At 59.9% G+C, this 25,567-nt stretch overlaps 3 protein-coding genes across 3 annotated transcripts; 2 read left to right on the top strand and 1 right to left on the bottom strand.

Moving 5' to 3' along the window:
- Positions 1-874: 874 nt before the first annotated feature.
- Positions 875-10,570, top strand: NXF1 (nuclear RNA export factor 1). The gene is made up of 21 exons (XM_054035142.1): positions 875-1,041; positions 1,661-1,868; positions 2,247-2,412; positions 2,752-2,835; positions 3,223-3,327; positions 3,657-3,737; positions 4,066-4,135; positions 4,241-4,329; positions 4,461-4,568; positions 4,656-4,765; positions 6,418-6,454; positions 6,546-6,614; positions 6,840-6,895; positions 7,100-7,207; positions 7,642-7,700; positions 7,877-7,992; positions 8,272-8,314; positions 8,436-8,508; positions 8,630-8,812; positions 8,901-8,961; positions 9,438-10,570. The coding sequence occupies exons 1-21, from the start codon at positions 1,011-1,013 to the stop codon at positions 9,474-9,476; spliced, it is 1,896 nt and encodes a 631-aa protein (XP_053891117.1). The 5' UTR covers positions 875-1,010; the 3' UTR covers positions 9,477-10,570.
- A 248-nt stretch (positions 10,571-10,818) lies between these two features.
- TMEM223 (transmembrane protein 223) lies at positions 10,819-12,370 on the top strand. The gene is made up of 2 exons (XM_054035152.1): positions 10,819-11,225; positions 11,855-12,370. The coding sequence occupies exons 1-2, from the start codon at positions 10,847-10,849 to the stop codon at positions 12,145-12,147; spliced, it is 672 nt and encodes a 223-aa protein (XP_053891127.1). The 5' UTR covers positions 10,819-10,846; the 3' UTR covers positions 12,148-12,370.
- Positions 12,371-12,703: 333 nt separating this feature from the next.
- LOC128840749 (serine/threonine-protein kinase D3-like) lies at positions 12,704-24,764 on the bottom strand. The gene is made up of 18 exons (XM_054035140.1): positions 24,487-24,764; positions 21,639-21,777; positions 21,218-21,346; positions 20,689-20,843; positions 20,117-20,312; positions 19,344-19,427; positions 18,177-18,330; positions 17,767-17,890; positions 17,272-17,349; positions 16,878-17,127; positions 16,440-16,468; positions 16,151-16,223; positions 15,702-15,808; positions 15,110-15,271; positions 14,397-14,495; positions 13,860-14,127; positions 13,303-13,388; positions 12,704-12,958 (listed from the first exon to the last, which is right to left on the bottom strand). Exons 1-18 carry the CDS (start codon positions 24,625-24,627, stop codon positions 12,767-12,769), a joined length of 2,466 nt encoding a protein of 821 aa, XP_053891115.1. The 5' UTR covers positions 24,628-24,764; the 3' UTR covers positions 12,704-12,766.
- Positions 24,765-25,567: the final 803 nt, after the last annotated feature.

The raw sequence follows: 25,567 nt of genomic DNA, 5'->3' as shown, positions 1-25,567 counted from the left end.
CACTCATCCTGGGTGCATTTACCTTAGTCTTGCACATGGCACTGGGAGAAGGTAGGCTGCTTCTGCTCTCTCCCGCCCTCCCCCCCCCCCCCATCCCATTTGCCCCTGAAGTGGGTTTCGCTGCTGGAATACCAGCCTTCTGATATATGTCATCCCCAGTGCACAGGGTGTCATGTTGTCCTAATGGATAGAAGAGCACAGGCTTGCATGTTGCCTCTATACCCACAAGGAAGGCAGGACCTTTGGCAGAGCTGTGGTCCCTGTGGGTGTCTGTCACACTGTGCAAGGAATGGAAGGAGTTATAATAGCCCCATGGATGCTGAAGCTTGGGACCTTCACAGTGGTGGTCTCAGGAACTGAGGCCAATGGGGGCAGGAGAGGGCAGCTGCCCAAAGATGAAGCTGCAGCCACAGAATGTAGCCAAGGATCCGCTGGTGGGACTTGAACCCAGGATCTTGGGGGGGTGGGATGGGGAAAAGGCAGATGATCTAGGTAGCTAGTGGTCCCACTGCCCCATTCTCTGCTAGGATGCGACTTAAACACAGATCCAATTGGGGGTCCCGGCTGCCGCAGGTAAGACTCGAACCCTCAACCCAGGGGAATCTCTGTCCCTGAGAGTCTCTCCTTCCAGCCGTAGCACATACTACAGAAAGGAAAGAGAGGGGGCTTTTGTGGGCGTGCGCAGCGTCCTGAGCCGCGTTGAGCGTCGGTTTTTCTGAGCATGCGTAGGGTCGCCACCTCTTCGGGAACAAATAGGGGGAGGCGGAATTCAGCGCACGCGTAACTTCTCCCATCGAAAAGCGTCTGATGCTGCTGAGCTACGCATGCGTAATGCCTTCGGTCGGGCCGCCCACCGCATGCGCACCTTCCGGGAGGCTGTTTACGCATGCGCTCGGTCAGCGGTTCGGAGCCGAGCGGTGGGATCGTTGCCTAGTTCCCCCCGCTCGGCCAACTAGCGACATTATCCTTCCCCGCCCCCGCCCAGCAGCGGCGCGTGGAGCCCCCCCTCGATGGCGGAGGAAGGGAAAGGGGGGTACAGCGGTGAGGGGGGCTGGGTGACGCGGGCGGGCGAGAGGGGCTGCGGCTGAGGCCTTTGGGAGCTCTTGGGGGTGGTGTTTGGGGGGCGGAGCTTTGGGGTCGGGTGGGGAGAGGGTTTGAGGGCGGTGCTTGTGGAGGTCGCTGGGGGTGTGTGGCGCCTTTGGGGTCTGGAGGGGAGAAGGTTGGAGGGCGGGGCTTGTGGAGGGGCCTCTGAGGGGGCGGGGCCTTTGGGGTCTGGAGGGGAGAGGGTTTGAGGGCGGGGCTTTGGGGGTGGGTTCTGGGGGGCCTGTGCCAGTCTCGGGGGTGGGCCTGCGGAGGGGATGCTGGCTGGGGGCTGTCTTCTTTATCTCCCAGCCCAGCGTGGGGGGAGGGCAGGGTGATGAGGGGCTCTGGGGGGATGGGTGCAGTGGTGTGTGTGTGGAGGGGTGTGCTGTGAGCCCTGCGGAATGGACTGGGAAAGGGGTGGAAGCGACAGGGCCTGATGCATTTTCTCATCTCTACTGATGCAGACCCAAGGGCCCAGGAGGGTAGGGGTTTAGTGTGGGCAGTTTCCCATGTGTCAAGCATTCAAAGAGGGAAGTCGCTGGATGGTGTCTGATACTCCTTCTGCTCCTCTGCACAGAACATGATGACCGTGTGGGCAGTGCAGGTGGGGGCTTCGCTGGAAGGAGGAGGAAAGGTCGAGGTCCGTTCCGAGGCAAGATGTACAGTGAGGGGAACCACCGCTCGTGGAACCGAGGTGTAGCAGGTCCCAGCCCTTCTGGTCAGCTGGAGGAGGGCGACGGAGATGTTCCCATGAGCGACGCCCATGATAGTCTTCGAACCAGATAGTGAGTGAGAGGTGTTGTTGGACGTTGTGTGTGATGGAATGGCTCACGGTGGGGGGATGCCTTCTATGGGATGCCTGTTTCAGTCCGGCCCCAAGGTGAGGGAACTGGTTGGCTCAGGGAGGCAGGGAATGGGATCTGGGGCCTTTCCCCTCCAGGGGGCACCAGCTCCACTCCAGCTCTTGATTGTGGAGCAGGGGAAAGCTGCACTGTTCCTGTGCTGGGGATAAATAGGGCCTCTGTGTCTGGCGGCTGCTGCAGAGATTTTATTCTAATGCAGCGATGACCACAGGGTTCAATCAGGTATTTCTGGGTCCCTTTAGCTTTCAAGATATCCCTCCTGTCTTTAATGCTAAGCGCTCGTGTCCCTCCGCTTCCCAGCACTCCCTATGGGTCACGGCTGAACAGGCGAGGCGATGACTGGCATAACCGGGGCCGGGGCGGTGCCACCAACATCCATGTCACAGTGAAACGAGACCTCACTCCCCAGGACCGGAGTAGCAGTGCCAGCCGCAACAGCAGCCGGAGGAGGTGGTACAAGGTCACAGTGAGTGCTGGAGGGTGAGGGAGGGAACAGGGAATTTGTCCAAGCCCCTACCCCACAGCCCTGGCACATCCTGGTAACCCAGGGCACATCCCTTGCAGGTCACCTTGCCGTCCTGCCCCTCTGACTCAGTTTTTGAAGGGGGCATAATGTCCAGCCTGGCTGCCAAGTGTCTGACCGGCAGGCAGCTCCCTGGGCAGGGGGGAAGGACCTTGTTGTTCACTGGTTGATGCTCCTGGTTCCTAGGAGCAGGGCTGCTCCCTGAGACCTCCCTAGCTCCCAGGCCCATAGTTTGCCGCCGGCTTACTGACATGCTACTTACAAGTGTCGTTTTTTTCCTAGATTCCCTATGGAAAGAAGTATGACAAGTCATGGCTTCTGAGCTCCCTCCAGAACTTGTCCAGTGTCCCTTTTACTCCAGTGGAGGTGAGAGCTGCACTGAGGTGTCATGCAAGCTGTGAGCAGGGAGACAGAGTCAGGACTCCTGGGATCTATACCTGTTTCTTGGAAAAGGAGGGGAGTCTGGGAGTCAGGACTCCTGGTTTCAATTCCTAATTCTGGGAGGGAAGTGTGGAGTCTAGTGGTTGCAGCAGGGGGGCACTAGTAGTCAGGCTAGACTTCTGGGCGCTCTTCCTGGTTCTGGTACAGACTTGCTATGCAGGCTTGGGTGAGTCAGTCCTCCTCCCTGTGCCTCAGCTTCCCCAGTGGAACTGCAGGGATGGGAATGCCTGTAGGCAGGCATAGCTCAGCCAGGTTCTTCCTGACAGGGCGGGGATACCAGGGCTCCCTAACTTGCTTGTCTTCTCCCCTCAGTTCCACTACGACCAAAGCCGGGCCTACTTCTATATTGAGGATATGACGACAGCCAATGCGCTCAAGCAGCTGTCCCGCAAGATCACAGATCGAGACAATTACAAGGTATGATTCCCCCTCCCCCGAGCCATTCTGTGTTTAGCATCTGGCTGGAAAGACCCCCATGGGTGAAGGAGTGATGTAATGCCTAGAGCTGGCCTTGTGCCTTCCTTTCTCTGGGGGCCCCTTGGGCCTGGCCAGGTCTCTGCTCTTCTGGCAGGATTAGCATGGGAACATGTCCTGTGTCCGGTCCTCACATAACCTGACAGACACCTCTCTGCACTGCATGGGCCCCCTCTGTGGCACCCCCCCATCCATCCCCCAGTACCCTGACATGGGCTTCCTGCCCAGTGTTGGCTCTTGCCCCTCTGTGACCCAGCTTGCCTCTGTTCCAGGTGGTGCTAATTGTCAACCACTCATCTCCACCCCAGTCTGTCCAGAAGGAGCTGAAGCCGGAGGAGATTGAGCAGCTGAAGGTGAGTGGTGCAGGGTAGCTCTATTGTGCCCCCACTGGGCTCTGCAGGGGAGGCCCAGGGGGAGGTGCTTCAAGCCCGCATCCAGCTCTGGGAGCTCTCTAGAAAATGGGGCACTATTTCCTGATTGGGGGGCTCCTGGTGCATATTGGGGTGGGGTGTAGGGGAGAGGAGCTTGTCACACCGCAGTGGACCTGGGCAAAACTTCCCCAGGACTCCATCCCATGGCACCCAGGGAAGCCAAGCAAGGGACCTGCCTGCATGCCCCAGGCCCTCCACTGCTGGGTTTTGCAGACCAGTCCCCTCTGACCCATGGTCTCTGTGCTTTCAGCTCACCATGAGTAAGAGATATGACGGGTCCCAGCAGTCCCTGGACTTGAAGAACCTTCGCACGGACCCAGGTGCGTGTTTTCCTGGCAGGTGTGGGGGGCTGGTATCGAGGAAGGGGTGTTGAGGGAGCAGGTGGGGCCATGGTGTGGGGTGCTCAGCTTGTGCGTCTCTTCCAGACCTGGTGGCACAGAACATTGATGTGGTGCTGAACCGGCGGAACTGCATGCAGGCTGTGCTGCAAATCATTGAAGAGAACATCCCGGAGGTGAGGGGTGGGGGTGGAGGGGGGACATCCTGGAACCTCGGTCTGGGCACTCAGCGCCATGCCACCCTGCTGGGGATGGGTAGTTCTGTCTTGGATTCTCCTCTGACCCTCTGTCCACTCTGCAATTGCAGCTGCTCTCACTGAATCTCACCAGCAACAAGCTGTACCAGCTGGATGACCTGGCGGAGCTGGCCCAGAAAGCCACCAATCTCAAGATCCTCAATCTGACCCGCAATGAGGTAGGCGCTGCCACTATCCCCGGTCCGGCCACCCCTCCATGGCCTTGCACTCATGGTCTGCCCCTCTGCTCTTTTTCCCTGCCACAGCTGAAGTCTGAGTGCGAGCTGGACAAGGTGAAGGGGCTCAAGCTGGAGGAGTTGTGGTTGGATGGAAACCCTCTGTGCAACAATTTCCGGGACCAGTCCAGCTATGTCAGGTCAGTGGCAGCCTCTTGGGCCCGTGGATCGCCTGGCCCCAATCACTTGGCCTCTCCTGCCCAGTGCGGGGCAATGCAGCGGAACGAAGATGCCAGCTCCTTGCTGGGAGCTGGATCCCAGCCCCTCTTGCAGTGGCCCCACTGATGGTGTTTGTCTCCCCGCATCCCCCTCTGGGGCTGGGGCTCTGGGCCCCCCAGGGGCGCATGGGACCTGAGTGCTGCACGGCTGATGATGTGGTTTCTATTTCAGCCAGTTCGGAGCCCTGTCCCCTTTCCCCACAATGCACTCTACTCCCCTAAAGTAACAGCTAGACTGCCTCTACACTGCTTTCCTCTCCCCCTCTCTTCCCATTCCTCCTCCCTCAGCCTGGGCACTGGGACTCCAGGATGCATAGCCTCTTCTAGTATCCCTGTTCCCACACTGGCCATGGGAGAGCCACTGTCGCCACCTGGTCTCCCCAGTCGCACACAGGAGGGGCTTGTTGTCTCTGCCCCCTGATGGATGTTTAGGGGGCTGCCCCCCATATCGCTCTGAACCAAACACTCCCGGAGCTGCTGTTATTGCCAGTCCCTGCGCCCCCTGTTTGGCCCTCAACAATGGCTGGCTAGCCAGAGACGGGTAAGATTCCTCACGGAAGGAACAACCTAAGACAGGCACAGCCGTGCAGTGGCCAAACCAGACCGCACGGCGGTCAGCGCAGAGGGGTCCTTCCTGGTGTAAGGGCCTGGCACATGCTACGTTGTTCTCTCGTGCTCTCGGTGAGCAGCTGCACACAAGCCCATCAGCGGCCCCAGGTCCTGCCATGGCAGCAGGCATGGCTAGGACTGGCTCTGAGCAGGAGTAGGAGCAGGAGGCCCGGGCTTTCCATTGACCAGAATGCTGTGTTCTCCCAGAGTGAGTCTCTCTCGAACCTCTGCAGCACCAATGCGTCTGGGGTAGGTGTGAGGAGCCATCTAGGGGAGGAAGAGGCTCTGCTCCTGGGCTCCCAGATCCCTCTTTCCTCCTGTTCTGTCCTCCTTTTCTCTGTGCCATTGCATCCCTCTCCTCTGTCATCCCTGCCCCGCGTGCCATGGCGTGGACATTAATTAGATCTGGGCCTTGATGCAGGAAGCTTCCCCCAGCTGTAAGTTGGTTGCAATGACGGCGGCTCCATGATCTGTGGGAATCCATGTCCTATCCCCCTGCCCTTGTCTTCCCCTCCCCACCCCCACTCTCTCCTCACTGGAGAATAGCCGCATAGGTGAGTAAGAGCCAGGTAAGTGTGGAGCCCTTCAGCCATGTGGCACTAGCCCCATAGCATTTCTGGGCCTGTAAATTGGCCAAGGCTCCAAGATACGGAGGGAGCAGATGTAGTAAAGCCCTGGTGTCTTGCCCCAAGATTCTTCACTAAGGCAGGAGGGATATCTGCTCTGTCCCTGCCACCCAGCTGCTCAGCGCTGGGTCCCTGCCCTGCTGGGGTGAGATGGGGTGCTGCATTGGGGAAGGGAGAGTGTGGTGGGCACAGGGGCAGCCCCGTTCTGTGGCCTGCAGAGTCAGTGCCAAGGGCATGTGGGGTGGGCCCAGAGTGGTGGGGTCAGGGAGGGAAGGAGGCCCCATGGGAGACAGGCTGGGCCCTGGCTGGCCCCACTGATTCATGTCCCATTTTTGACAGCTCCATCCGACTGCGGTTCCCGAAGCTTCTGCGCCTGGTGAGTGTTTTGCACTAACCTGGGGCTGTCCTGTTCAGAACCCACTGCTGGGGCACTCTCTGCTCACTGCTCTACCTTTGCCTCTCTGCAGGACGGCCACGAGCTCCCACCTCCTATTGTCTTTGACGTGGAAACGCCCACCACCCTCCCCCCCTGCAAGGTAAAGGGGCCAGGGAGTGGGGGACTTTGATTTAGGACATTAATCACTCTGCCAGCAGGATTGGCCCTGGTGCCAGACTGGGGAAGGCATTCTTGGGGTGTGGAGAGGGGATGGACTGTGAGCCAGGGCACTAACTGCTCTGCCAGCAGGGCAAGCCCTGGGGCAGGGGTTTGGGGGAAAGGGCTCCGAGCCAGGGCACTAACTGGCACATTCTCTGACCCACAGGGCAGCTACTTCGGCTCGGATGACCTGAAGGTGCTGGTGCTGCGCTTCCTGCAGCAGTAAGTACCTTGACGTGGGAGGATGAGTCATTTAGGGAGCTAGATGGGGATGGATGGGGAGGGGGCATATAGGTCACGTTGTTCCAGTCTCACAGGCAGGGGGTACAGGATATTGAGGTGTGGGGAGAGCTCTGGGGCAGGGCTAGTGAAGCCACTGTCCTAGCAGCACAGCTGCTCTTTGCTAACACGCTCTCTCCCTGGCAGGTATTACTCTGTATATGATTCTGGCGACAGGCAGGGGCTGCTGGATGCCTACCACGATGGGGCCTGCTGTTCCCTCAGCATCCCTTTCCTCTCCCAGAACCCCTCCAGGTATGTCCACCAGGGGTTAGTCACTGCCCTCCCAAGGGACCGTAGGGCTGAGAACGCGAACGCCTGAGTTCTATCCCTGGCACAGGAGGGCTGTGAGGTCTATGGGAGTGGGGGGCTGGGAATCAGGATTCTTGGGTACTATCACCAGCTCTTGGAAGTGAGTGGTGTCTTCTGGCTAGAGCAGGGGGGCTGGGTTCTGTTTCTGGCTTGACCCCAACTCAGTGCCCCCTCAGGCAATTCCCTTCCCCACTCTGTTAAATGGGGCTCACCTCTCCCTTGCCCAGTAGGGTGAGGCTGCCTCTGTTCCCATTTGCGAAGATCAGGGAGAATCTAAGAGCCAGGTGAGGGAGGAAGGTTTCCATTGCATTTTCCTGTGGGGCAGAAGCTCCAGGGTACTGTCCCCCAGCTACTCACCAGGCATCTCTTCTCAACAGGAGCATCCTGAGTGAATACTTCAAGGGCAGCAGGAATGTGAAGAAACTCAAGGACCCTAGTAAGTGCCACGGGGCTGCATCGATCACACTCAAAACAGCACTTCCCCTTGGAGTGATCAGCTCAGGCTCTCTGCAGACTCAGGTCTGGGTTTCTGTGCAGGGCAGACTTGAGATTGTGGTGCTGTGACTGGGTTGTCAGGCTGGGTGGGATCTCATCTCCCGCTCCTCCCTCCAGCCCTGCGCTTCAAATTGCTCAAGCATACGAGGCTGAACGTGGTGGCCTTCCTCAATGAGTTGCCCAAGACTCAGCATGACGTTAACTCCTTTGTGGTGGATGTTTGTGCACAGACGGTGAGTGCCCCCATCCCAGGGGCTGAGTGGGCTGTGCTGTGACAGGGGGGTTGAGGGGTGGGGGAAAATGCCCTCACTTTGGGGGCATGGCGGGCTGTACTGTGAGGTGGGAAAAAATGCCCCCATCTCGGGGGCAGGGTGGGCTGCGCTGTGAGGTGAGGGGAGAGAGTGCTCGTGGGGGACAGAAGGGGAGTGGTCGGGCAATGGGAGGCAGAAGCCGTTGGGCCATGGGCATGGTGAGGGGGTGGCAGTTCAGTGACCTCCCCTCTCATATTGCAGAACACCCTGCTGTGCTTTGCTGTCCATGGGGTCTTCAAGGAAGGTGAGTGTCCAGAAGCCCCCTACCCTCCATTTCCAAGCGCCTCCCTGCTAAGACCCCATACCCTCTGGCGGACCCCTTTCCCCATACCCCCCTCACTGGGCTCTGTTCTCTGTGTGTGCAGTGGATGGCAAGTCCCGGGATATGGTGAGAGGCTTCACCCGCATGTTCATTGCTGTGCCAGCTGGCATCACAGGGTAAGTGGGGGAAGGGGAGATTGCGGGGGGAGAGCAGGGGGAGGGGCAATGGTATCTCCTTGGCTCTGGGGGAGGGAATGGATGAGCATCCCTCCGTGCCTCACTCTCCACACACCCCCAGGCTGTGCATCGTGAACGACCAGCTGTTTGTGCGCAAAGCGAACACAGAGGAGATCCGCAAGGCCTTCGTGATGCCAGCACCCACGCCCTCGTCCAGCCCTGTGCCCACGCTGTCGGCTGAGCAGCAGGAAATGCTACAGGCCTTCGCCATGCAGTCTGGCATGAACGTCGAGTGGTCCCAAAAGTAAGTAGGCCCTGGGGAAGGTTGTGGGGAGGGTTGGTGCTGCCCCGTGGCCTATCACTTGCTCACTGACAGTGTCCCTCTGCCCTAGGTGCCTCCAGGACAACGACTGGGACTACAGCCAGGCAGCCCAGGTTTTCACCCAGCTCAAGGTGAGCCAGTGCCTGGGCCTGACTCTATCCCAGGGGCCTGGGGTCTCTCACAATCCTGCACCAAAGAGGTGGAGGGGAGGAGCCAGGGGCATGTTCATTCCCCACCAGCGGCCTCAGTGCCCAGAGATTGAGGGTGGGATGGGGCCAGGAGCCACCTTGGATGCCTTGATCCCTCCCTATCCCCACAAGGATCTTCTTCTTTCCTGGGGCTGCCTTCCTCAGGGGGCCTGGTTCCAACATTCTCTGCTTCAAGGCACCTCATAGGTACAAGAAAGGACAGTCGTGTGGAGAAGGCACTGCGCTAGGAGTCAGGACTCCTATGTCGACACTATCCCTGCCTCTGGGAGGGGAGTGGTGTCTAATAAATTGGTGAGGGGCTTGGAGCCAGGATGCAGGGGTTCTATGCAGCCTTTCCCTGGGCGATGGGGGCGTTGCAATGCCCAGAGTCCCTGTGACTGGTTCCTGGTCTCTTTCAGACGGAGGGGAAGATCCCAGACGTGGCATTTCTCAAGTGAGCAGTTCTCCTGCAGTTCCCCTACCACTGATGTTTTATTTTCCATGACCGTTTTTGTAAATAAATGAAAGTTTAAAATAACAAAGCTGGGGGCTCGTTGCTGGGAGCAACCAGGGGGCCTAAACTCTGAAGGGGAAGCCCCTGCAGCAGGCCAATGAAGCTGGGGGTGATACAGACAGTCTTGCCCATGCTGCCCTGCCTCCAGCTCCAGCCATTTCTAGCAGCAGCGGAAGCAAGACTGAGAAGCACGTGTTGCTGGGGCACCCAGAAGCTTCAAGGACCGAGCCAGAATCCTTCCCCTCAGGCTTTTGGCCTGGAGGGGGAAAATGACTTTTTTTGGTATGTTTTAAAACAAGCAGTCCTATGAGTGGCTTCAGTGAGCTGGGCTAGGTGTACCGCTCACAGCCCCTGCCCTTTCCTAGCAGCTGAGCTAAGTTGCCCTCAGACTTCAACCCTGTGGTGTTCATATCCCCCAGTGTGTACCCTCCCCCCCAATAGACTTGCATTCCTCTCTGGGGAAAGGCAGCCCTAAAAGCCCTGGAGCCGTCTCCTTGAGAACATGCCTCAGCCATGCTGAGAGTGAGATGGGCAGAGCACCTGCCAGGTTTTGGCAGGTCTTTGCCACCTGCCTGATCTCTATTGTAGTAGCTGCTGCGTGGGTAGATAGAGCACAGCTCCAGGAAGATGACAAGGTTCCCTTAGGGTGCTGATGGGATTGTGTGGGATCTGGAATGGTTAGTGTTCTCAGCTAAGGAGCAATGGGGTTGTCATTGGCTATACTCTCCCTTATTCCCTACCCTAGAGCTAGGGGCAGAGGGTGGGGCTGCAAGATTCCTAGATGCCCAGGCAACGCTGGAGTAGCAGGCACCAGGGGTTTCCCTGCACCCATGGGGGAAGACCCTAGCTTCACCCTTCCTGCTTGTACATCTGTGTTGTGGAATTCCCTCTCCCCCCCCCCCCCCCCCCCCCCCCCCCAAGTCTTCGGGCTGAAGCAGAATGTTGCAGGCCAGAGCTGGGCACCATTGCCCTCTGTTTCTCTGTGGCTGTATGTGCTGGGACCTGCGTGTTCAATAAAGTGGTGTTTGTTAGAATCTCGGCTGAAGGCTCTGTTGGATGCATCCCCTCACGTTCCCCAGTCCCCCCTCTAGGGCCTCTCCATGTTGCTCCCCAATTTCTCTTCCCCCCCCCCCCCCCCCATTCCATTGTGGCGGATGGCTTTTCCCCAGCACAGCGATCCCCCAGTGTCAGGAGGCGCGGTGGGTAAGGGGGAGGGGCCAGGGCCTCCTGCCCCTATACAGAAGCACTGGGTTCCTACGTGGGAGAAGCCGTGATCACTACAAGTCCCAGACGCCCCCGCGCTCCAGCGTAGAGATGGCGGGGGCCAGGCAGCTGGGGCTGTGGGGACTGCACTGCTGCACGTGGAGGGTGTGGGGCCCCTGGGCCCGGCTCAGCGGTGCGCGGGGTTTAGCGGGCCCGGCGCGCGGATTGTCCCCGCTGGACACGCACGTGCCCCGGGACCTGCTGCTGTTCCGGCACGAGCGGGCCCGCTTCTTCCGCTTGCTCGGGCTGTTCTGCACGGGGCAGTTCGCGTTCTGGGCGTACCTGGCGCACTTCGCCTTCAGCGAGCTGCGGCCCATAGGGCGGCCCGCGGCCAGCGCCCGGCTCGCGCCCACTCTGCCCGGCGGGGCCTCGATCAACCCGACCTCCAACAAGTGGCGCTACGGATTCACCGTGTCCTGTCTGACCGTAGGTGAGAGCCGGGAGAGGGACCCGCCCCCGAACCGGAGCAGGCCCCGGGGAGAGAGGGTGGTGGGGGCCAGGGAAGTCCCTCCCTCTATGTCAGCACTCATGCAGGGGGAACTGGTGATTCCAGTCCTTGCATCCTGGGGAAGTGGGGGAGGGATAAGCCTTGGGGAAGCATGAACCGAAGACACTGGTAATGGGATTACTCCCTCCCCCGGAACTCTCTCTCCACAGAGGAGGGAGCCCACCCTAGGGAGGGTGGCCGGTGACAGGAAGCTGTGTCTGGGAGCTGCCTGGATCTGAGTCCAGTTCATTGCCCTGGGGAAGAGGGATCTGGGACCAGAGCCTGGGTCTGCCCCACAGCCGGGCCTGGGCCACCGCCACCTGGAGCAGCTGAGTGGAATCAGGCTTCTGAAACTCAGCCAAATTCTGGTGCTGGGAGATGGGGTGGTTGCACCCCAAGCCTTGCTGATGTCCCTCAGTTCTAATCTGCAGCCCCCGGGTATCCCAGCCTTGGGCTCCCTCCCCCGCCCCAGTTTTGCTAGTGCCTCCCAACCCACAGCCCCCTGCTAGCCCTGTCTGGGTATGGTGGATGGCATCTGGGGATTTCATTTTCTCTCTTTCTCCCCACCCCAGGCTCACTGATCGTGGCTGCCAGCTTTGTGTATTCACGCCGCTCAGTGTGGCAGGTCGTGCTGCGCCGGGGGGGACGGGATGTGACCCTCAGCACCTACTATCCCTTCGGGCTGAGCTCGTCTTTCACTGTGCCCCTGCGCCAGGTCTCCTGCATGGCTCATCGTTCTGAGGTGCCTGCCATGATTCCCCTCAAGGTTAAGGGTCGGCCCTTTTACTTCCTTCTGGACAAGCAGGGCCAGGTTTACAACCCACAGCTTTTTGACCTCACCGTGGGGGCTTACAGGAAGCTGTGATGAGGGGGAATGAGGGTGCTTCCCACTGCTCAAGGATCCTGGAGGGTGGTCGCTGGACAGTTAGAGAAGAGTCCCCAGATTGGGGGCAATGGACAGATTCACACCACACCAACCTCCTGCCTTTCCCCGAGGACAGCAGGGCCCAGCCCCATTGAAGGGGGCACTACATCCTGGGGGGATGGGGCTCCAATTGTGTGCTTTTGAAATAAATGTGAAACTGTGAGCAGCTGCTGTGAACTCTCTGCTAGCCACGTGTATCTGGGTCTGGCAGGGTTGGGAGGTGTTGTTCATATGCAGGGCAGTTGATCTAGGAGCAATGGACTAGGGATATTAAGGTGGATGGGATCAATGGGGAAGGGGAGGCATGCACCACTGTGGGCCTGGGGCTCAGAGTGGGGGATTTCATGTTGGAGGGGTCTGAACTAGGGCAGCATTTGTGGAGGGGAAACTGAGCCTGTGACACCCCCCACATGTGAATGGGCTCCAGCAAGACGGGCACGCACCCTGCACAGACCACATGGCACCAAGTTTGGAGAAATCAGTTTATGGGGGCAATGTGGTGCTGAGGGGTCCCCACACCCCCTATTTCCCATGAGTAGTGAGTCCTGGGCTGGAGGTCTCAGCTCCCCTCGCCTGCATTGTCGCTGTCCCCTTCCTCCTCCAGGCTGGGCTGAACGGTGAGCCCTGATGGCCAGGCCAGCCCCTGCTCACGGGCGAGGCGCTGCCAGCGGGCATCGTCACTTGGATGGGTGAGGTAGCGCTGCCCCACACGGGTCTCCAGCTCCCGCAGGGCCAGCCAGGTCTGGAAATCCTGGGGGGGATGGAGACAGCTCATCAACAGGTGCTGGGGGGAGTCCAGGCTCCTCCTATCAGGGATGCACCATGTGCTGAGGAAGGGATCTACAGGGGATGGGGAGAGCTAGGGAGGGGGTTGAGTTAGCCATTTACTGTTGGGAGCGGGGACTGGAGACTGGGGTGAAGCTGGGCAGGGGAGAGCAGGGTGTTGACTTCTGGGGTGGAGGGAGGTTACGTGGAGCTAGACAGTGCAAGGGGATGGAAGAGGTGTGTTTTGGGGTGTGGATTGTGGGACAGAAGGTATCTGCAGGCAGGGATGTGGGTGGGGTGGATAGGGATTGAGGGGTGGAGGGAAGGTACCTGCAGCCAGGGGTGGTTCAGCGCCTTGTTCACACTCAGTCGCTTCCTCAGCTTCACCTGCAGCAGCTGGTGGATGAGGCTGACAGCTGGGAGGGAAGGAGGGGGTTACATAGGCCAAGACCTCTCCCCAACTCCTCCCCCCCAGGGAGCACAGCTATTGGCTGCCAGGGCCTGCAACACCCAAATTTCCTGGTGGTGCCCTAGGGCTGCCACAGGTACATACAGGCCATGTTCTGGAGGTGCAGGGGCAGTGTGCTGCGAGTGGCATGCCGCAGGGGAGTGGGGGGTCTCGCCCTCGAGGGAGATGCTGGCCCAGGTCTGCCGGGGATACAAAAGGGCCAGTCTGGAAGTGAGGGGGTGCAAGGCGGTCTCACCCTCGAGGGAGATGCTGGCCCAGGTCTGCTGGGGGTACAAGAAGGCCAGTCTGGAGGTAGGGGGCAGTGTGATTGGATGCAGGGTGGTGCGGGGGGGTCTCACATTCAAGGAAGATGTTGGCCCAGATCTGCCAGGAGTACATGATGGCTGCAGTGTGGAGGTGGGGCGTAGGGGTGTCTCACCCTCGAGGGAGATGCTGGCCCAGGTCTGCCGGGGATACATGAAGGCCGCGTTCTGGATCTGATCGTTGACGTCCTCCTCCTCGTTGAAGGGGAAGGTCCCGCTCAGGCTGACATAGATGATGACGCCCACAGCCCACATGTCCAGGGCACGGTTGTAGCCATGTTGCCGCAGCACTTCGGGGGCCAGGTACGCTGGGGTCCCCACCACTGAGCGCCGGAACGATGACTCCTCAATGATGCGGGCGAAGCCAAAGTCACAGAGCTTCACCTGAGGGGTAAGGGGTTAGCATGAGGGTGGGGAATATGGGGCATTTCCCTGCTGGGAGGGCCTGACTCTGGGGAAACCGGCTGGCTCAGGATAGGGGCCTGTCCCCTCTAGGCGACGCCAGCTCTGGTCTGGCCCGAGGTTGGTAATACAGTCTTGGCTGAAAGGGGAAGGGAGAGTGGGTGCAAGAGCTAGGATGGGTGTTCAGGGAGAGGGGGGTGGAACAGGGCTTCAGGGAGGTGGGCTGGGAGGCGGTGCAGGGATTGTCCCACCTGGGGGTAAGGCTCATCCGAGGCCAGCAGCACGTTCTCTGGCTTGAGGTCACAGTGCACGATGTTCCGGGTGTGCAGGTGGCGCAGGGCAGACAGGATCTGCAAGCACAGAGGAGCGTTACTGGAGGGGGTGGTTACCTGCCGTGTGTGTGGGGGGGAGTACCTGATGGGCTCATGCACAGACTGGATGTGGCATGGGGGCTGTTACCCGCTCACATGCGCTGGTGAGTGCTGTGTGAACCGTGACCCAGGCATTGGGGAGCAGTGATGGGATTGTGTGTGTATGTGCACAGTGATGGTGAAGAGTGTGCAATGATGTGTAGTACTGACGTGCACAAGTATACCACCATGCTGAGTGGTGTGAGTGGTGAGCCTGGGAGCGGTATGCAATGGTGACAGGACCACAGCGATGGGCACGATGGGAATGAGCAGCGATGGGGAGCAGTGCATGAGAGTGACTAGCGTGGCGCGGGGAGCAGCATGTGGGGGGATGGGAGTGGCGTGCTGTGGGGGAGCAGTATGTGGGTGTGTATATTTTCACAAGGACTCTGGGTAGTATGCAAGCTGTGATCATGGATGGTGCAGCATCATTAACATGCCCACGGGGGACACCTGTGGGGAGCCCCAGGCTGGAGGGTTTCCTTGGTCCTCTTCGCTCTGCAATGAGGCCACGCCGGGGGGTTGGGGCGGGGACAGCAAGCTGGGGCACCCACCTGGGCAGTGAGGAACTTGGCAAGGGGTTCGGGCAGCCGCCCAGTCTCGCTGGACAGGATCATTTCCAGCATGTCGCCACGCAGGCGCTCCATCACCACAAAGAGCCGGGCAGGGCCTTCGAACATGCACTCCAGGTGCACCACGCAGGGGGAGTGCAGGCTCTGGCAGGGAGAAGATGGAACTGCCTGAACTGGGATCCTCCCTAGCCTTGGAGCCCTCCCCTGTCCCCAGGACACCCACACACAGCCCAAGAACCCTCCCCACCACTCAGATCTGCCTCTAACCCTGCAGGCCCTTCTCCGCTAGCTGGTGCTGGACTGCCTTGGAGCTCCCTCCAGGGGACAGGGCCCCAACAAAGCCCCCAGTGCATTGGGGGAGGGAGTGCTGCCTGTCCAGCTATTGTCCCCTTTCCCCTACTGGGGCTGATGGGCAGAGGCAGCCAAACATGTCCAGGGAGGAGATCTCTGGGCCCATCAGTGGTGGCCCCTCCCAGAGGGGGTCCCCATGTTCTGTACACCCAAGGGTCCCCTTTTCCACACATCCCCTCCCTTCCCACCAGGGTCTTTGTGTTTTTCACCCCCAGTGGCTCACCTGCAGGATGGAGACCTCATTGCGGAACTGATTTTCCTGCCGGGGAGGGAAGCGCAGCTTGTCGATGACTTTCACGGCCACGTCCCGGCCAGATTTCCTGTGCTTTCCTGGGGGGCAGGGCAGGGGTATCAGGGCTGGGGGGCAGAGGGGGAGGCAGAGCTGGGACAGGAGGGGTGTGGGGCAGGGCTGGGGGGAGATGTGCACTAGCACACCATGGGTGAGCAGTGGGCAAACCATGCTCCTGGAAGCATGGCAGTGATGGGATGGGCATGGCTATGGCACTTGGGGAGCTGTAGTGAACACGTTTGCCCCTGAGGGGCACACATGCAAGCTGAGATCCCAGACTGCCCAAGGAGGAGGTAGAGGGATCAGCACAGAGGGAGGGGAATTATTGGGGAACACAGGAGGGGGGAGCCAGGATGGGAGCTGGGGCGGGGGAGGGCACCTACCGCCGTACACCACCCCGAACTGCCCAGCGCCCAGCACCTCGTCAGGGAAGATCTGATAGGAACGGCTGATGTCCTGGGATGAGGGACAAGGACAGGGTTGGGGGGATTGAAGCATGGTACACTGACAAGCCAGGCCTAATGCTCCTGCTACTGCCACCCCTGCCACCATCCCCTATGCCTGGCTTCCTCACCCCACCACCAGCCCCCATGTTTGCTCATCCCCTTCCCTGTGCCAGACCAAGCACCCCACCACTCCTAGGGTTCCCCAGTGCCACCCTCTCCAACTCACCGTGTCATCTGGGGACTCATAGTCAGAATCTGCAGAGACAAGACAATGGAGACATGAGAAGAACCTGGCCTGACTGGGACATCCAGACCCACTACCCTGTTCTCCTGGGAGCAGGAGCCAGCCACCTCTCAGATGGCCATTTGGGATGTTTATACAGGGATCCTTGACTTGGTACTGAGATGCAACTGTCTCTGGGATATGGCACAGGGGCTGTTGATACAGGGATTTCTTGCCCAGCACTTAGATGCAGCTGGCACTGGGGTGTAGCCCAGGGGCTGTTAACACAGGGATTCCTTGCTCAACACTGAGGTCTGGCTGGCTCTGCAGTGCAGCATGGGGGCTGTTGAATTAGGGATGATCCCTCACCCAGCTCTGAGATGCAGCTAGCTCTGGGGTGGGGCTCATGGCTGCCTGTAGAGGGATCCCTATGGTACTCACTGGGCTCCTGGACAGAGCCATCAGGCTCAGGGTTCACGGGCCATAGAGCCTGGCGGATGGCCCTGGCCCAGGCCTTTCCAGCCTCCGCCCTTGCCCAGACCTGCCCTGGCTCCCGCTCACTGCTGTGCTCGCCCACGTAGTACACTAGGGCCTCCGTCACCAGCTCAAAGCAGGGGGGGCTCCCGTTGGATGCCAGGGGTGTCAGCCCCTTCCAGGGGCGGATCTGGAGGATCTCAGACAGCGGCAGCTCCTGCAGGAAGAGTAAGACCATTGGACAGTGGCTGGGCTCCTCTGGGGTGAGGAATCAGGAAGGGGGGTCCTGCGGGGGGAGTGCAGGCTGCTTTGGACTGGGGCTCTGGGGAAGCAGGGTGTTGTAGGGAATGGGACCCCTCACCTTGTAGAACTTGCCTCCGCTCTCACAGTGGAAGAAGCTCAGGCTCTTGCTGTCTAGCACCCAGTAATGGCGTTTCCTCTGGGGGGCAGAGAGATATTATTCTGGGGGCATGTGCCCATCCCAAGGCCCTCTGGCCCAAACCTCTGCTGCCCCCCCGACCCAACATTGCCCTGAAATGAGACTGGCCAATAATCCCCCTCTCCTCCTCTCAGTCCCCACATAACCAGTCCTGGCCAGCCACAAGCCCCACTCCCTGACACCCTCCCACCCCGTGCCGCATCCTGTTACTCCACCCCACCCTGCCTACCTGTGGCTCCACCTCCTGATCTGTCTGTGGCCCCACCCTCTGCCCATCCATGATCCCTGCCTCCCATTCTCCTGTGACTCCATCCCCCATTCCAGCCTGCCTGAGGCTCCACCCCGACCTCAAATCTTCTGTGGCTCCACCCCGACCCTCCTGTAACCCCCCCCTCTCTCCCCAGCCAGGGCACTCACCATGGGGTCCCTGCTAGTGAAGTGCACCATCCATCCCTCCAGCAGGACGGCGCTGCGCCGCCTCTTGGTGTGCCGGCAGGACTGCACCACCCGCATCAAGGGGATGTAGCTGCTGAAACAGGGGCTGGCACCAGGAGAGACAGGGACTCAGATACTCGACTCCTCAGCCCCCAAAGGTACAGCCTTCCACCACCCACCAGGCTCCCTGGGGTCAGGACTCCTGGGTTCTATGCCCATCTCTGGGAGGGGAGTGATGTCTAGTGGTTAGAGCAGGGATTGGGAACCAGGATTCCTGAGTTCGCTGATTCCATAGGTGATACCCTTCCCATTCTGTACTATGGAGCAGCAGGCCCAGGGGAACCATGCAGCCTCCCCCACACCCCGCATACCCATCCTTGGGGGGTCCCTACCTGAGGCTGGTGTGCAGCTCTGCCTCTAGAGTCCCAGGGTTGGGCTCTGTCTCCTCTGTGTCCTCTGCCAGCTCGTGCCCACTGATGCCCTCCCCATCCGCCTCCCCTTCCACTGGCTCTGGCTTGCTAGACGGGCACTCTGGGCTCTCGCCATCTGTGTAGGTGAAGGGGGAGAGTGTGATACCCTGCTTTCTGTGAGGCCAGCAGGGAAAACTCAAGGGGGAATAGGGACTAGAGCGGGGCCACTGGGCACCAGGATTCCTGGGTTTTATGCCTGGCTCTGGGAGCAGAGTGGTGGCTAATGGTTAGAGCAGACGGGCTGGAAGCCGGGGTATGACAAAGAAGGGCTCAGGCCCCCCCTTGTCCCTTGACTAGAATTGGAAATTGAGCCTGGCTGTCCTGCCAGAGGGGTGACCAGGCCAAATCTGAGGGTGTGGGGACCCTGTACCCCTCCTTGGCCCTCCCTACCTCTGCAGTCCTGGCACCCATGGGCACTGGGCACCCCCAGCCCCCAGGAGGGTGGGAAGATTGAGTCTGGGCTTTTTGTGCTGCCTGCAGAAGAGGAGACGCAGAAAGAGGATGGGGCCTGGGGCTCCCAGAACTGCCTGGGCTCTGGTGGGGACAGTGCTCTTCAGCCTGACACCTCTCTGGGTGAGAGCTCAGGGCTGGGAGCAGAACGGGGTGTGGGGGCGATCATGAGGCTGGGTGCAGAGGCAGTGTAATAAAATAAGGGCTGGTTTGAGGGACTGGCAGGGGGTGAGTGCAGGCTGGGTGGGGTGCGGAGGGTGTGGGGCTGGGGACAGGAGAGAGTGGGGGGAGAGACTAAGCTGGGGGCGAGACAGGGCAGGGAGTGCTCTGGACCCTCTCCTTAGGAAAGTGCTGTTTGTGCCCTAGGGGGGAATCAGGACTCCTGAGTTCTATCCCTAGCACAGGGAGGGTAACGAGGGGTGGAGCTTCTGGCCCAGCCAAGCTTAGAGCAGTGGAGCCTTAATGCTGACCAGACAGGGTCACTGGGCTGTGCCCAATGCATTGTGGGATAGCAGTGCGGGGCACTCCGGGAGGGGTCAGGCTTCCCCAGTGAGCAAGCTGAGCAGGGGGCAGAGCTGGGGCCGTGAATAGGGTAGTGCTGGGTATGTCCCCCCCCCGCCCCTGTGGCCCCGTCCTTACCTGCTGTGCCAGGGGCCAGGCCCTCCCCCACACACTCATCCGGCACGAACTGCTCGCAGCGCTTGTGGCAGTTGAATTTACAGTCTGTGCGGGGAGAGGAGAGAGGCGGCAGGGTGGGGCAGCGGGCCAGCCGGGATCCAGCTTTCCTTTTCCTGCTGGGGTCCCTGGAGCAGTGTGGCTGGGTGCTACCTCCCACTGCGACAAAAGGGGGGTAGTTTCCCCCCTCAGAGCAATTGGCTCAGGCTCTTTGCAGACTCAGGCAGTGTTGCTTCATTGGTTACAGCAAGGGAAGCTCCTCCCTTTTATCTCTGTCCCCTGAATCCTCCCCACTTCTCCCTTTGTACCCATGATGTGGGTTCCCCTGGCATGTTTGACTGTTTCTGCTGGTTCCCTGTCAGCCCCAGAAGGGTGGGGAGAGGCCACGGAGACCGTGACTCCCAGCTCTCTGTACAGGGTTCTCTTGATAAGTGGTTGTGAACGCAGCCTCCCTGGGCCAGCAGACAGCACTCAAAGGAGGCACCTCGCTGGGGTGGTTGCTGGGACATGCCATCAGAAGGAGCTTCCAGTGCTGAATGGGGAAGCTATGGGGGCAGAGCTTGAAGCTGGGTTGCCAAGTTCTGTACCCCTACACCCCAGTGGGGCCACAGTGACCCCGAAGTCAATCCCAGCAGCGTCCCAGTCTAAGGTCAGGCCCCTCAGCCCAATCCTGGCAGGGTCCCAGGCCGGGGTCAGCCCTGTACCCCAATCCTCTGCGTGGTCCCAGCTGGTGATACCTTTGCACTGCAGCCCCTGGCGGAAGAGCCCCTTGAGCAGGCGCTTGCAGTGCTGGCACACAGTGGGCCGGGTGTACGAGTGGACCTGGAAGGTGTGTGGCACCTTGACCCTGTTCAGATCCATCCAGTCCTTCCAGAGCGGGCGGCCAATCAGTGCAGGGCCCTGCGTCTGCTGGCCCCATTTCCAGTGACTGATCTGCAGGGGAACCAGAGTCCATGTTAGAGTGTGGTGAGTGTTCCCACCCTCCCCCCAACTCCGCACTGTCCCTGTCCCTCACTGCACCCCACTTTCCAGGGGCCCAGCCAAGTTGCCAGCCACCCCCAATTCTGATTTATCCTGAGTCTCTGCCTGCCCTTCCCCATCCCATCCAGCCATCACTGCAGGGGGTTAGCAGCCAGGATTCCTGGGTTCTATCCAGCTCTGGGAGAGGAGTGGGGTGTAGTGGCTAGAGCAGACGTCATATTCCTTTGCAGAGTGTATCCATTGCCTCTGAAGTCCTTGACCTTCCCAACACCCAAGAGCCATCCCCCTCTGGAATCCTTCCCCTGGCTATGTTAGTTCCGGCTCCTACCTCCTCCAGGCTGCCCCCCACGTTCTGGCCAAGGCCAGGGGTCCTGGGGCTGGTGGTAGCACCCAGTGAGCGACTGGCCAGCTGGTTCCTCCTCACACCACGGCAGTTGTTGGGGATCTTGAAGGCACAGCGCTTGTGATAGTTCAGCCCGCAGCCTGGGGGGAGGGAAGAGTGAGGACTGGGCTCCCTGCCAGGCCTGGGGGGGAGATGGGCCCCCTGGCCATGGGTCTGGGAGCCCCAGAGGGGCTCCAGGAGATTGGGCAGGCCTGGAAGGAGGGGACAGCTGGTGCGCAAAGGGCTGAGGAGTTCAGCCAGGCCTGGGGAGAGGTGTGCCAAAAGGACCCAGGAGATCTGGAGGGAGCATCATCTGCCCAGTGGGACCCAGGGGATCAGGCCAGGTGCAGAGAGGGGTTATGGGCACCAGAAGGACCCACGAAGGGGGAGAGGATTAGGGTCAGGCGGAGGGACCCAGGAGACTGGGTCAGTCCCAGGGGTGGGAGGGAAGGGGTGGACACAGATTGCTCCATACCTTGACATTTTAACCCTTGGCGCACCAGCCCCCAGAGCATCTCCCCGCAGTAGTCGCAGAAGGCTGGGGCCTTGTAGGAGTGAACAAGCAGCACATGGGGCCGGATAGTGAAATCCAAGGAAACTGAGGCTGGGGGGAGAGAGAAGAGTGAGGAAGGGGTGGGTTTGGTAGGGGGAATGGGAGTCCAAGGCCTGCCCTTCTGTGGGGAACTGGCTCTGATCTGCCCCTACGGCATGGGGTCTGGCTGGGTGGGATGGGGGAATGGGACAAGGGGCCTTTCCCCTCTAGGGGGCGCCAGTTCTGATCTGCCCCAGGGTGGAAAACTGGCTGGCTCAGATGGGGCAGGGAGAGGAAGCTGAGGCCTTTCCCCTCCAGGCCCTATTCGGTATCCACAGGCTCTGGTGCCCCAGGACTGTCTCACCCGACAGCACGATCTCAATCAGGTCCCCAGCGCGCATGACACTGTCTGGCCCCAGGTGCTCCAGCACATTCTCTGATGCGTCGTCATGCCGGAACAGCATGATCTTCTCTGACACCCCCAGGAAGCCGTATTCAGGGAACTAGGAGAGAGATGGCATTAGAACCCAGGCCTCCTGGCTAGGGTTACCATATTTTAATTTTAAAGAAGGAGGACACTCCACGGGGATCCGGCCCCGCCCCAACTCCACCCCTTCCCCAAAGTCCCCACCTCAACTCTGCCCCCTCCCCTGAACGCTCCGCCCCCTGCTCCTCCCCCTCCCCTGCTTCCCTCAAATCAAATGTTCGCGGGAAGCCTGAAACAGGGAGGCAGCAGATAAGTTGGGGTTGGGGCGGCCCAGTCCAGCCGAGCAGCTCCCTCTGGTTGCCGGCCGTCCCAGACCAAGAGGCTCTGGCCCCAGCGTCTCCCGCGCAGCTTGGCTTGGGCCCTGGGGCACCAGCCCCTAGCCGAGCACCCCCCAGCCCCCTGCCGAGCACCGCTGGCCCCCAGCCTGGCCCCCGGTCCCCCACCGCCGGCCCCGCCTGAGCACCGCCGGCTCCGCAGCGCCGGCTCCGGCCTTGCAGCGCCGGCCCCCGGCCCCGCACCGCCAGCCCCGGCCCCCAGCCAAGCACCGCCGGGCCCTCCCTCCCTATTTTCCCGGACATGTCCGGCTTTTTGGGATTTCCTCCTGGACGGGGATTTGAGGCCCAAAAAGCCGGACATGTCCGGGAAAATCCAGACGTATGGTAACCCTACTCCTGGCCCGCCCAGGCCTGCACTAACCATTAGATCCCACTCCTCTCCCTGAGCCAGGCATAGAACTCAGGAGTCGTGGTCTCTTTCTGGGGAATTATGGGGGAGCCAGACAGTAACCTCGCCCCCCCATGAGAGCCTGGCCTGCTCTTAGCTGGTAAAGGTTGGCCTGTGATCTCACATTAGCACCTCCCCCGGGGGAAGATGGGACCGGAACAGGCCTGGTTATTATAGCCATGAAGTCTTCTCTCTAGCTCCAGGTTTTGTTGCTCCCAGGCTGCGGGCTCCAGCTCTTCCCAGCACCATTCCCTGGCTGAGCAATCCCCCACCCGCACAACTTCCACAGAGCCCCCAGCCTGCCAGGGCTTGAGATGCACTGGGAGAGGGAGGGGAGCACAGATAGAGTCCCACCACTAACATCAGCCTCCTGGATTCCTGTATCACTTCTCGAATGCTCGCATTGATACAGAAATGCTGCGTGTTCTCATTGTAACTGCACTGAGATAAAATGCAGCTGCTTCTGGGGTGGGGCATGGAGGTTGTTTATATAGGGGTCCTTTACCCAGCACCAAGATGCAGCCCCTTCTGGGGCGGGGTGCAGGAGCTGTTTATACAGGGATCCCTCGCCTGGCACTGAGATGCAGCCACCTCTGGAGTGGGGCATGGTGGTTTTGTATACAAGGCTTTTGCGCCTGGTGCTGAGAGGCAGCTGCTTCTGGGCTGGGCTGCATGGGGTGTTTATACAGGGATCCCTTGCCTGGCGCTGACATGCAGCCGCCTCTGGGGTGCAGCACGGGGACTGTTTGTACAGGGCTAGTTGTATGAGACTCCCCGCTCCCTGCAGCCAGTCGAGCCCCCCCTGCAATGCCACGAGTGAGCACGGAGCGGAAACAAGCTGCTCTGCTGGTTAGGGCGGTTTCCTCTCTCACTTGCTCGGTGCAGGGCGACTGGGCAGCCGGGGAGGGGGCAGGCCCTCAGAGCGCAGGTAGGAGGGACAGGGCCCCGCTGACCCCAGCCGCAGTGGAAAGATTGACTCAGCATGGCTGCTGCAGCACCCCCACCCACCCAAGTGCTCCCTGTGCTGTCCTGAGATGGAAACTGGCGGGGAGGGGGGCAGGGGGCAAAGGAAATGCGGGGGAGACAGGGAACCTTTGAATAGCCACCCTCCTGTGAATGAGAGAGTGCAGGTCCGCAGCAGGGGGGCAGGCTCAGGCTCAGACCCTCCCCCAATATTAAGGATGTCCCCGCTTTGGCCCTGGACCAGGGCTCTATATCCCCCCAGTCATCCTACACTTGGGTCACATCATCTTTCCCCCGACCTCGAATCCTGTCTGCAGGTCCCCGGGTAAGATCAGACCCCTGCCCCACACCATGGCCCCCCCTTCTCCCTCAAGGGTGCTGTCCAAGGGCTCTGAGTGCCATGAGGTTCCCCAGGGAGCGAGCCACCTGCAGCCTGGCAGCCGAGCACCTCCCATCTGCTACCCTATCTGTGGGACACTGCAGTCTCCAGCCCCGTGTTTCCCCCAGGCTGTGCCTCATTTAATCTGTCTCAGGAGAACAGCAAATCAATCTCCAGGCATCAAGAGGGGAGGAGGAATAGTGGTTAAAGGGAGGGAGGGCAGGATGCCTGGGGTCTATTCCTAGCTCAGGAAGGGGTGTGAAGTCTAGTGGTTAGAACAGGGGAGGTGCTGGAAGGTAGGACTCTTGGATTCTATTCCTAGCTGAGGCAGGGGAGTGAAGCCTAGTAGTTAGAGCATGGCTGGTGGGAGCCAGGACTCTCAGGTTCTGTCCCCGGTTCTGGGAGGGGAGTGGGGACTCACGGTTAGAGCAGCTGGGGCTGGAAGTCAGGACATTGCTGGGTTCCACAGCTGCTCCCCTACATTCCAAGCACTAATCAGACATTGAGCAAACTCCCCTGGTGTCTCCGTGACCCAGCATGGGCATCTGGGCACAATCTCTGTGATTCCTTCTGGGGGCCCCTTCCCATCCCCACACCCTGGATCCTGGCCTTTTCACCTGCGCTCCCCTTCTCAACACCCCTCCAGCTTAGCCCCATTACCTTCCTCTCCACCAGCTCCACTGCCAGGTGCCGCAGGTGCCCGTAACCCAGTTCCTCTGGGGGAAGCATGTATGACTCTCGGGACAGCCCAATCTGCAGGCGCACAGATACTGTGCCCAGGGGCTGGCACTCCAGAGCCATGGACAGCACCGGGTGCCCGGGAAAGCTGGGTCTTGTGCTGGATCCGCAACCTCAGGGGACACCTCCTGAGGGTCTCACGTGGGGATGGGGCAGGGCAGGAGGCAGGAGAGAAAGGGGTCCCTTCTCGTTCCCCCCCACAGTCCCCACACTGTCTCCCTGCACCGCCTGCCCCAGGGCTTCTCTGAGCTGCAGGAAATGCAGTGTTAACTCTCTGCTCCCCGAGGGACGGAGCTGTCTGCTGATAATGATGTGAGCCGTCTGCAGCCTGGTGGGTTAGTGCATGGGGGTGGGGAGCCAGGACTCCTGGGTTCTGTCTTCAGCTGTGGGAGGGGAGAGGGGTCTAGTGGATTAGATGGGGCAGGGGGAACCAGGACTCCTGGTTCCTATTTGCATCTCTGCTAGTATTAATAACTGCATTTCTATGGTGTTCCCCGATCAAAGCAACACCCGCATGGTAATGACTTATCCCAAGTTTGGTTCCTGGTGAAGGGGGCTCACAGGGTGAGATGGGGGTGCTGGACATGGTGGGTCACCAATCAGTTGTCATCTAACTCAGTGGTTCTCAACCAGGGGTATACATACTCCTGGGGGTACGCTGAGGTCTTCCAGGGGGTACATCAATTCGTCTAGATCTTTGCCTAGTTTTGCAACAACCTACCTAAAAAGCACTAGCGAAGTCAGTGCAAACTCAAATTTCATGCAGACAATGACTTGTTTATACTGCACTATATACTATCCACTGAAATGTAAGTACAATATTTATATTCCAATGGATTTATTTTATAATGTGGTAAAACTGTGAAAGTCAGCAATTTCTCAGTAACAGTGTGCTGTGACACTTCTGTATTTTTATGTCTGTTTTTATAAGCAAGCAGTTTTTAAGTGAGGTGAAATTTGGGAGTACGCAAAACAAATCAGATTCCTGAAAGGGGTACAGTCG

The sequence above is a fragment of the Malaclemys terrapin genome, chromosome 7 (assembly GCF_027887155.1).
Source record: "Malaclemys terrapin pileata isolate rMalTer1 chromosome 7, rMalTer1.hap1, whole genome shotgun sequence".
Classification (NCBI taxonomy): domain Eukaryota; kingdom Metazoa; phylum Chordata; order Testudines; family Emydidae; genus Malaclemys; species Malaclemys terrapin.
The sequence above is the reverse complement of the archived record's forward strand: the minus strand, read 5'-3'. Positions and strand labels throughout refer to the sequence as shown.

What these genes read in the sequence shown, in the direction of transcription:
- LOC128840749 (XM_054035140.1), bottom strand. Translation starts at nt 24,627, where the DNA reads ATGGCTCTGGAGTGCCAGCCCCTGGGCACAGTATCTGTGCGCCTGCAG. An exon ending in TGGCTCTGTCCAGGAGCCCA is followed by an intron (nt 16,469 to 16,877) that starts GTGAGTACCATA and finishes TTGTCTCTGCAG; the next exon opens with ATTCTGACTATGAGTCCCCA. An exon ending in GGCCAGCATCTCCCTCGAGG is followed by an intron (nt 13,389 to 13,859) that starts GTGAGACACCCC and finishes CTTCCCTCCCAG; the next exon opens with CTGTCAGCCTCATCCACCAG.
- NXF1 (XM_054035142.1), top strand. Translation starts at nt 1,011, where the DNA reads ATGGCGGAGGAAGGGAAAGGGGGGTACAGCG. An exon ending in CTCTCCCAGAACCCCTCCAG is followed by an intron (nt 7,208 to 7,641) that starts GTATGTCCACCA and finishes TCTTCTCAACAG; the next exon opens with GAGCATCCTGAGTGAATACT. An exon ending in AGGTTTTCACCCAGCTCAAG is followed by an intron (nt 8,962 to 9,437) that starts GTGAGCCAGTGC and finishes GGTCTCTTTCAG; the next exon opens with ACGGAGGGGAAGATCCCAGA.
- TMEM223 (XM_054035152.1), top strand. Translation starts at nt 10,847, where the DNA reads ATGGCGGGGGCCAGGCAGCTGGGGCTGTGGGGACTGCACTGCTGCACG. An exon ending in CGTGTCCTGTCTGACCGTAG is followed by an intron (nt 11,226 to 11,854) that starts GTGAGAGCCGGG and finishes TCCCCACCCCAG; the next exon opens with GCTCACTGATCGTGGCTGCC.